General features: G+C 39.7%; 1 protein-coding gene across 7 annotated transcripts in view; it reads left to right on the top strand.

Annotated features, from left to right (window-relative positions):
- Window positions 1-822, top strand: part of GOLGA4 (golgin A4) — a 63849-nt gene extending 63027 nt beyond the window's left edge. For all 7 annotated transcript variants that reach the window (XM_035552500.2, XM_035552501.2, XM_035552502.2 and 4 more), the window contains one exon: window positions 90-822. Coding sequence is in view for 2 of the 7 variants with exons in the window: in XM_035552501.2 (XP_035408394.1) it covers window positions 90-110 (21 nt within the window). In the remaining 5 variants the exon portion in view is untranslated. The remainder of the gene's footprint in view (window positions 1-89) is intronic.
- The last annotated feature ends 9440 nt before the right edge of the window (window positions 823-10262 follow it).

The raw sequence follows: 10262 nt of genomic DNA on the forward strand, positions 1-10262 counted from the left end.
ATTCCATTATTATTTTAGTATTAAGCACTTCTAAGTTGCTTTCAGTGATGTAATATTTATTCATTTCTTTTATCTTTTTATTCTTCTAGTCATGGCTACGACCATCTTGAAGAAATTGTGATGAGAATGTCTCATAACAGTGCTGCTTAGAAATTCGTTCATATCTCCGTTGTTGCCCCTTTTGAGGGGACAAGAAGAGAAGCTATTATTCAAGGTCACAAATGGAACAGCAAGAACCAAAGCTTAGCACCACCTTTGGACCATGGATATAGTTAAAACTGCCTTGACAAGAAACGCTAATCAGGGGTTATCTGGTGATGAGTCCTTTTTCTCTCCTATTGAATACTGTCTTCTATTTTGTGTTAAAGGTTATTTTTTTAAAAGAGAGAAAAGACTATCCTAGGAGGGAATTGCCCGCTACTGTATCTCTATACAGATTTCACTGGGTGTTTTTTAAGAGTTGAACTAAATGGTTTGTCTCTTCTATTTATTTTTTTATTTTTTTGAATGAATTGTGCAATACATTTTTGGATGGATAGCAGTTGAGGTGATTTTCCTGATGAACTGGGCACTTGTTTGACTACTCCTTTTCTGATTTGATCTTCTGATTGTTTGCTAAAGATCACTTCCTATATGCTTTTGCCTACAATAAATCCAGATTGCAGTACCTCATTTGTTTACTCCTAGCTTTTGTACTTATATTTTCTGGAGAAAAAGTACATTACTGTAAATTGTAAATAGTTAATACGTAACTGTATCATATGCTGATCTGACTGTCGACAGCAGTAATCTGACAGGAGCTGAGATTAAATAAAGTTTATTTACTGTATAATTTTGGAACTTCTTGTGGTATGATTTTTCTTTTGAAAGGATCCACCAGTTTTGTTCTTGCTCCTTTTCAAGACATCCTTAGCTGAGACATTTTCAGGCTGAAATCGCTGTCATATGAAGAACTATTCAAGTACTTTGAACTGTAAGAAATCAGGAAATGTTCGGATTTTCCAGGGATCACAGTCTGTAAAACAGACGCATAGTGAACTGAAAAGCTCGCATGAGAGTATAGCAAGTAGGTTTGCTTTGTTAAGGTTTTAAATGACTGAAGGTGATCAGTCCTCCACAAATACAAATTTTAACAAGTGTATATAGGAGCAACAAATCCTCTGAATATCTCATCTCTGAGCATGAGCAGGCCTTTTAAATATACTGCCTGCCTGAAAGATGCTACTGAATAGTTTTACAAAGCAGTGGTTAGTTGCTGATGCCATCAGGCCTGGAGCAGGTATCATCATGTTCTGGGTATGCTCAGTCTGTTCCTCTGGGTGTTCTCCTTTTAGACAAGGAAACCAGCAGGTCCTCCTGACTGCAAAAGGAAGTTTGGCTGGTGTGGTCCAAACAAAAGGTTTGACTTGCTGTCCTGTCTCAAGCAGTTTGTTGTCTTGTCCCAAGTGCAGGGTTGCCAACAGGCAGGGACCCTGTATAGCCCTGATCCCGTGACTTGCACATTTTTCGCCTTTTCCTGGTTTTACACCCTCCTTTTCACAACCCTTGCAACAAGTCTCCCAGGTAAAATGCCCTCCCCTGTGTAGCTCTCACTTTTATTACCAGTGGTCCCAGTTCTGCTATATTTGTACCCAAATTTTGTACTTCTGGTACTGTTACCTAGATTATGACGGTCTTAGAGTTGTGATTACTATGGCGTTGCTGGAATCTGAAGACTCTGCTCACTGAAATGTCCCCTTATTTGCCTCTGATTATCTATACAATTCAGCCTTTTTTTCACATGACTGGGTAGCAACATGATATTTGTGTGTGGCTCTACAAGGAGCCAGTGATTTGTAGGTATGTGAGCTTTGTTTTTCCAGATGCACTGGGATTCACCTCTATTGTCATCTGCAAGAAAGGAAATGAAGCTGATTTTATATGCACAATTTTGTATCCTAACAAAACTTGGAGAAGTGCAACAAATTTCAGTGCTCCAAGATCTATTGTGGTCACTAGCTGTATAGAGAATATATCTAGTTTTAAGTAAGTTTGAAGGGATCATTCTTTCTGCCTTTGATAGCTAAGGACACAGAGTTGCATCTTTTATTTCCTACTGCTGCCCAGCAAAATTTCTTCATGCTGCTTTATTTCTGGCATTTGTTTTGAGCTTTCCCCCTTTATCAAACATCAAATATAGCAGATTTTATTGCATTTTTTTTTCTTTGTAATGGTTTCAGCTATAAGAGCTTTTCTTTGATTCCACTGTGTATCAGAACCATGTCTTCCAGCATGTTGCCTGATGCATCAGCGGCCTGAACCAGGTTCCAAAAAAATGCATGTTCCTTTCCTGGCTGGCCTAGGATTTGTAGGATTTTGCTATTGCTATCATTACAGTGATTTAAAATATAGATTTTGAGTTTCAGATTTCCATGTAAGGTATAGGTTTTCTTAGGCTTTGGGAAATTCAATGCATGGATCTGTTACTCTGGCAGTATCATTATGATCACTTACCATTCTTTTCTTATCCTTACAAATAAGCTATTTTTCATGTTTTCTCTTTTTGTTCTTTTTCCCTTTACATGAAAGATACTAGTTATGGGCTGTACTTTGTCAAGTGTGACCTAAGTGCAGCAGACCAAACTGAAATAGTCTGTATAATATTCATACAACGTTGGATAGAACAATTTTTTTTGCTTAAGAAGTGACCTAAGTAAAGAACACAAAGGAGATAATAATTACCCTTTGTTCTTTTCTTTTAAGTTAGAAAAACACTGCCCAAATTTATTTTATAAAAAAGTTTTTTCCCCCTTCTATAAATGACTCATAAACAATCACATCTTTCCCATTATGTTGAGGAATAGTTAAGTGCAAGAGTTTTGTCAGACTGAAGTTTTAACTACTTCTAGATTTATTTTAAGAGAATATAAGGCATTGCTTTAGAGTTTATATATATATATATAAAAAAAGAGGGCACAAAGAAAGCACAAAAATGAAAGCTTTATTTTGAGTAATGGTTTTTTGTTTTGTTTCTTGGAGTGTCATAAAATATCGATAGTAGTGCTAATGCAACTATAAACTATAAACTCTAGACACAAATACCTCTGATTATAAAATATCCTTGTTTACACACACGTAGCTAAAAGCCAAAGACTGTATCAAAGTTTTGGCTGCCTTTTAAGCAAAGGTTAGAGGATCCCAGGCTTGTCCAAACTGGAATGTTAGAACATTGTGCTGTGAGAGAATATATTTGGTTGTTTTATGTTGAACTTTCCTCCAGTTTTACACGCAAAGTAGATTACATTTGTAACTTTGGGGACCTGTACACATGTGCATAGAAAACTAAAAATGTGTAGCTCTATTTATAAAGATGACAAGCACCAAGCATCCTCTAGTGTCCTAAGGATTAATCATTGTTAATTTAAATGAAAAATGTGTTGCTTGCTTAGAATTTCTGTATTATTTCAGTGCCTAGGCTGATGTCTATTGGCAATGTACTATTTCAAATGTATTATAAAGCATTATGTAAAAATCCTTCCAACTTCTAGTTATGCCATTTATAGTCCCTCTTTCCATGAGTTATACTAAAATGTTTTCTTTTCTACATAGTGCTTTGTATCTGGTTCTCTTCTCTAATTCTTCTCTTATATTCTCTGCATAGAATATTACTGTCCATTCATAGCTTTGCTACAAACAAACAAACAAAAAAACCCTTTACAGAGTTTGCTAAATTGAGCAACTTTTTTTTTTTTAATTTCACAATGTCATCACTGATTCGTTATGGATACCAAGATGAGCAGAACCTGGCAGCCTCTCCCCCGCATGTTGGACATCCAGACCTAGCAGTAGGAATGCATGTGGCTGTTCATAGACACTGGTCCTCAAAAACGGTGGTAGCTTGGGATTTGCAAATTGTATTTGGTTGTGTACATTCATATTGTATTTGTATTGTGTACATTCATAGTGGTGCAAATTAAGAGATGCCAGAACACAAGCATCAAGTTCCATGTTCCATGTCTCTGATCTAGGAATTGTCACCTTTAAGTTTCTCTTCTCTTGTAGGCTGTCGTTTACACTGATTCTAGTCTTCCTCTGCAAACATTGATTTTGTTTCCTTTATGTATTAGAGTAATTTTAAAGGCATGTTGGCTCAAAATAAGCACATCTCTAGAGATTTCCTTCATTGTAGAACAGTGATAACTATCATTTCCTACAGTTGCCACTTAATACCATGTGACATTTCAGAGAAGCCGTAATTAAGACCATGGTAATTATGTGTTATCTTACAGCTGTGCTAGCACATCTTGGCACAGTGATGAGCGATGATACAGAAGTGTGGTTCAGGCATCTGCTGTGACACGACTTGCTCTTCTCAGCTGCAGCTTCTAAAGCAGCTCAGGTCACATTGCCGTCTCATGGCTGTTGGGCAAATTAATAAGGTAGTTGCTTAGTTTATAATTAGACATGTCAGCGTAACTGAAGCCACTCTGGCTTGGCTGATAGCTTTTCTGAACAGACGCTGGTCCTGGGTCCTGACCAGCCTCGGGGTCCAGAGGCTACCCCTGGGGCTGATGCTGAAGCAGGTCAGGACACCTTGGCTGGCTGAGCTGTACCAGCCTCCTTTTGTGGCTGGAGTGCTACTGTCTCTAGTGCTTTCTGCAAGCCTTTAAGTTCACTGAAACGAGAAGGGATGAGTAACAGAGTGTATGCTGTAATCTTTGCCACTGTTTATATTTTGGAAACTTTATTGGTCCAAGAACATATTTAGCCTTGTTATTCAGATCAATGGTTCCTACTTGTTATAGTGCTGATGTCTACAAGAAAAATTGCTGTTGCATTTAGTGGCAGTATGCATCACCCAGTTTTACTGGAGTAAGGGAAGCACTTAAAAGTCTTCTAACTTGGATCAGCTCATATATCTTTTGCAAGTGAATCAAGATGATCAAACAAGCAGTACGTAAAAATTTAGAAGAGGCATCTCTGTACAGCCAACATGACATACCCTCTGTGGCTCCTGAACTGCAAGTTTTCTTCTGCTGCTGAGGCTTGCCTATCTTTCTCACTCAAGCCACAGGCTCTGGAGAAACAGCTGAGATAGTAAACTAAGAAAATGAGGGAGAGAGAAGTAGGTACAGAGTAAAGTTATCGGGGAACTAAGATTCATCGTGCCAGCTCATGAGAAGTATTAAACGTTGCTGGTTTTGTGGAGAAATTTTGAGTCAGCCATATTTGCTGTGTCTCTGACCTGCACCCCAGTTGTTCCTGCAGCTGGTCAGCCCTTGGCAGAGGGGGTGAAAGTAATTTACAGCAAGCGGCGCAAGCTGCCCAGAAGTATACCTTTCCACTGCACATGGGAATTACCAGAACGGCATATCCTGTGTTAATGTACCTGTGGATATTCTGGTTCACTTACACATCTATCTTTAAGAATACTACCAAACGATTGTCCTTACTGATCCAACAAATTATTCTGGAAGTGAACTGTGGCATTGAGTTCCCTTTCCTTTATCCCTTAACAAAAAGGGCAGTACTTCCCCTTGCATAGAAGTGGAAAAGCCCACAGGTTTGGCAATGGTTTGTAAACAGAAACAACTAAATTGCAAACTACACACAAAACAAACAAACAAACAAAAACAAAACAAAACAAAACAAAAAAAAAAAACATAGCCAATCCATCAAGTCTTATTAGTGTATGTTATTGCAATGTGTATCCAGGACTTAAAATATACAGACTTATATGCCTTAAAAAATAATAATGTTACTTCCCCTCCTCATAGCCTAGGCTAGGAACATAGTTATGTGGCCCTTTCAAAACAGTGATAAAATGAGTGGCATATATAAAAGAGAAGGTGTGAGCTGAAAGACTAAGGTCTTCATTTACAGTAATTAAAATAATAAATAGGCTAAGCTATCTTCAGAGAGCTAATGTTTTGCCTTCCCGTACTGAACCCTAGATTTGACTTCCCTGAAAAATGCTTCCACTGAAAGTGTTTCCAAAGAAACTGTCCTCACCTTGCAATCCTACAGCCCCGGCGGGTGTTATCTGAATGTTATTTAAAGAACAACAGGCTTTAGCTCAGGATTTTGGTACTTTTTGTCAGCAAATTAAAATCTGACCCAACCGCAACTTCAGTACAGGAGGTGACTAGCTTAGTTAAAATTGAGGTTTTCTTCTTTTTCTTCAGCTTCAGGTAGCACGCTCAGGGCATTAGGGCTCTCAGGGTATTGAACTCTTCAAGATGAAAGATACTTTTTGTGTATTATATACAGGACCTACCATGGACCTCATTTATGGGATGGGCCTGCAGGCTCCTGTGCCAATATAAATGTTGCTACAAACAGAGGGTGAGCAGGAAAGATGCAAGATGCCCCTGTTTTTCCTCAAAACTAGGATATCTCCATGCTACCTAGTACTGTGGAAGTTCTGCTGGTAATAAAGTGCTCTCTATATTTGGCCAAGGAAGAAATACGAAAGTGCCATGCCAACCCCAGGGAATGAGGGTGGGCTTTTTTCTGTGGACGTCTGACATTTTTCTGTAGTGTTTTTTGTTTTGTTTTGTTTTCCAAGTGAATTGCTTAACCCAGTGATGGAGGAAGAGGGCAGAATGCACTGGTGTCAATGGCCAGTGCGTCTAAGTTTTTACTTGGTGGGTGCGTGCAGCCATGCGTACGGCCTGCTGTGTTTAGGCCTTTGAGTATAGGCAGATATAAATGCCTTAGTTACTAGCAATGGTATGAATAATTAAACAAACAAAAAAAAACAAGCAAACAAAAAGTTTAGTGATTAGAGAGACAACTTTTCTGCTTGGAGAAAAGCTGGACAGGCACATGTAGAAAGCCTGATAAACCAGCCGGCCTAGCCCAGAGCCCTGCAGGCCCAAAGAGCTGCTGGTGGCAGCCAGCTTGGCAGTGTATGGGGGGGGGGGTCCTCACTTCCTCTTTTATGCACCACATATGTACAAATCTTCATTAAATGCTTTCTCTCATTTGCCTTCGACGACTCCTGCCAGGGCTTTTGCATCAGTGTCTCCTTGGAAAAGGGGGCAGCAGGGGAGGGTGACTTTTCAGCGAGCCTCTGCAGAGCAGGGGTCTGCTGGTTGCTGCACATAGCGTGGGGGGACTGGGTTCAAGAGACAAATGCATGAAGTCACCCGCTTATTTTTAGGTTGAGAGTAAGAGCGTGTATTTCTGGGAGGGATGCTGTCCATAGGGTAAACTGGAATTAACATTTACTTTAGATAAGCTTCAATATTGACTAAAAATAGAAGTCGGTTTATGTATTGCTATAGACATCCTTCAGCAGGATCCGGATGGTTTTCAGAAAGCCCTTTGTGGCTGCAGTAATGGCATACTGTAGTTGGGGAATCCAATAAACACGGTGGGCAAGAGGAGGTAAAAATAACTTCATGCCATTTTGACAAGGTGACAAACTTTGCTTACACCTCATGTCACTGCTGCTGTCAACTAATTGTGAGCATAGTTTGTTTAATGTATCACACTGGGATGCCTGGACTAATATATCATGAGTCGGGGAAGGCAAGGTAATTAAACATCTCACTTGATTTCATGTGCAGTGTGACAAACCCAGCCAGGCTGTTCCCAATTTTGTTAGTGACATTGCTGAGGAAGGAAGCGGGGCTTGCTTTCTTCTGGGACCTGTAGGTCTGTAAGCACTCACAAGGAGGGCATGGAAGCATTGCATACTCTCAGTTTTTCTAAAGGCATCTGCATTTCTCTGAAATCAGAGGTTAGGGTGAGCTTGAACTATTTCTTTCTTATGAAGGAGCCTGTACCAAAACGCTAACATTGGTAGTTGCAACTGGTCTGTCCTCATTAACCAAGCAAAGTGTTTAGGAGTGTCCAACTTTTATAGAGTAATGATAAAAGTAACTCAGTAGAAATCAGCAGGCAAATCACAGATCTGTGACATCATGCTCCAAATTTGCCTTATTTTCTTGCACTGCTGGTCTATGGGATGGCATAGGTCGATACTGCCAAATTCCTCCCAGAACCTCTTACACCAGGGCCATTCACTGAGGTGCACGAGTAACATCATAAACAAGAGAGCCTGCTGTTATCACAACCTCTGTGCTTCTCTCCTCATGTTATTTGTAGTGAATACGACTCTAGGGATTGCAAATTCCTTGCCTTAATTCCACTGGTTTAAGATGAATTATGCACACAAGAAGTTTTTCTGGGAGAGGGGCTGGGGGAAATTGCATTTTTACTTATTTATTTTTAAATCACCGGCAGCAACACAGCATCCCTCATGCTATCCAGATACTCAAATTCAATGTTTTTCACATTACTAAGCCAGATAACTATGCCTCTTCTGGCATAACTCATGCTGATAACAAATCCTATGTAGTCCCATAGTTTACTTTTCTGAACTACTGTGTATGTACAGTACACACCAAATTAAGCCATAGCATAGCAGACAATTTAAAAATAACTGGGTCACAGAAGGGTCCAGCACGTCACAAATTATTTGGTTAAGGGCTCAAGCTTTGACTGCCCATGCACACAACTGCAAAAAGTGTCATTTCTGGAGGGGGAGAATATATCTGGATCTCTCAGAGATGACAAATAGGTTATTGTTCATCTGAACTTTTCACACAAGTATTGTATGATAGTTAACATGTGCAATAATAAACACGGAGTGGCCAGCTAATGGGAAGCAGATGTGCCAAGAATTCCAAGTAAAATGTTTGAAAGCTGCAGTGTAAATTGGGCCTTTTGACAAGTGGCCCAAGCTTGTGTGACCACCAGGGTCTCGGAGGAATAGATTTAGAAGGGGAGGCTAAATAGGAAAGGAGTACAGCACTTTGATGTACAACTCCATGAGGTTTAGTATCATGTAGAAAAGTGGTAGACCACAGGATCCACCATGTGACTGGTATTTCATGACTTTATAACATCTAGTACACTTTACCCCTTGTGATTTTTGTTTTGATGGAGAGAAATGGGATAAATGAGATAAAATTCACTCGGACTTAATTCTGGACAGTCCAGCTTCATTAGAATTTCAAGGGGTCTTTCCCTTTCAGTGGGTTAGGTCTGGGCTGTTGGAAAGGACCTCTACGTGTAAACTTAAACAGTGAAAATCAAACAAGACAATCAACAGCCTCAATTATCTACCCAATGTCTTCGTCTTCAGCTGTAATCTTATAGAAAACTATGACAAATAAATTTAATGTGTGTAAAATTATATAATTTTTAAGTCTAGTTAATTCTACTTAGAGTAAGACTTAAAACTCTCTTTCTAAAAGTATGGCACGTCCTGGTTTATAATCTTCTGTTAGTTTTGTAGGGCTCATCATCATTGCTAGGTCTTTGAGTGTGGTAGGAAGGGCTAGTAAAGTGACAGTTCAATAAGCTTCTGTGACAGCACTGCAGAAATACTGGCTGCATTGAGCCTAGGACTGCACCATGGCTCTATGTCTTCAGGAACAGCAGGGCTTCAGCTGTGCTTCACACTTAACACACTGCACAGGTTGAAATTGGTGGGAATTTTGCACTGGAGGTGATGTTTGCAGATTTACATTTGCAATTTATATGCTCTGCTGTGGAGTTGTGGCATGCCTGTTTTCTTTATGAAATTGCCCCATTGTCCTGGGGATCTTTTCAGAGAAGGGGAAACAGCTGCCAGTGGTTTGCAGAGCAAACATCCACTGGGGATAGGGCATTTAAGAAACCTGTGATAAGAATCCATTGTGTCTCTGTCTCAGATACCCAAATTCTTGGGTGTCTGCCTGAGGCTGATGCAAAAACTGCGGTTTTTGTGGCAGGTCTAATCCCCTCCTGGCGCTGGACAAAGAAGGGTAATCAGTAGGGGGGATTTAATTTATTGTTTCTCTTTGATGTATTGCTCTAGGTAGCTTAGCACTTTTTCCAAAAGTCCCAGGACTAGCAAGTAAAGAGTGAGTCTTCTTGGGAAAAAAAAAAATCTCTTGTGAAAAGTCACAATTTCACCATTCACCTCCTTTATAATCCCCAAGAGGTTACTAAGAAGATCACAGGGAAAAGATATAGGCTGAGGCAATGCTTTTTGAAAGCTAACAGTGCTTTTTCTCTCTAACTGGTTTGATACATCCAACATTGTCATCTTGTCTGTGCTGTAAATTCAGCCATGGGTGAGAGCTGGCTGCTTAGCCAACCAGCATTGAGTCAGACAAGACTGGGACGATGCTGGCAAGTGAATTTCATTAAGAGCATATCAACCTTTTAAAGTATGGGGATACTCATGAAGTATGTTTTAGGATAGTCATTGCATTTTTGGTTGC

The sequence above is a fragment of the Cygnus atratus genome, chromosome 2 (genome assembly GCF_013377495.2).
Source record: "Cygnus atratus isolate AKBS03 ecotype Queensland, Australia chromosome 2, CAtr_DNAZoo_HiC_assembly, whole genome shotgun sequence".
In the NCBI taxonomy this organism is placed as follows: domain Eukaryota; kingdom Metazoa; phylum Chordata; class Aves; order Anseriformes; family Anatidae; genus Cygnus; species Cygnus atratus.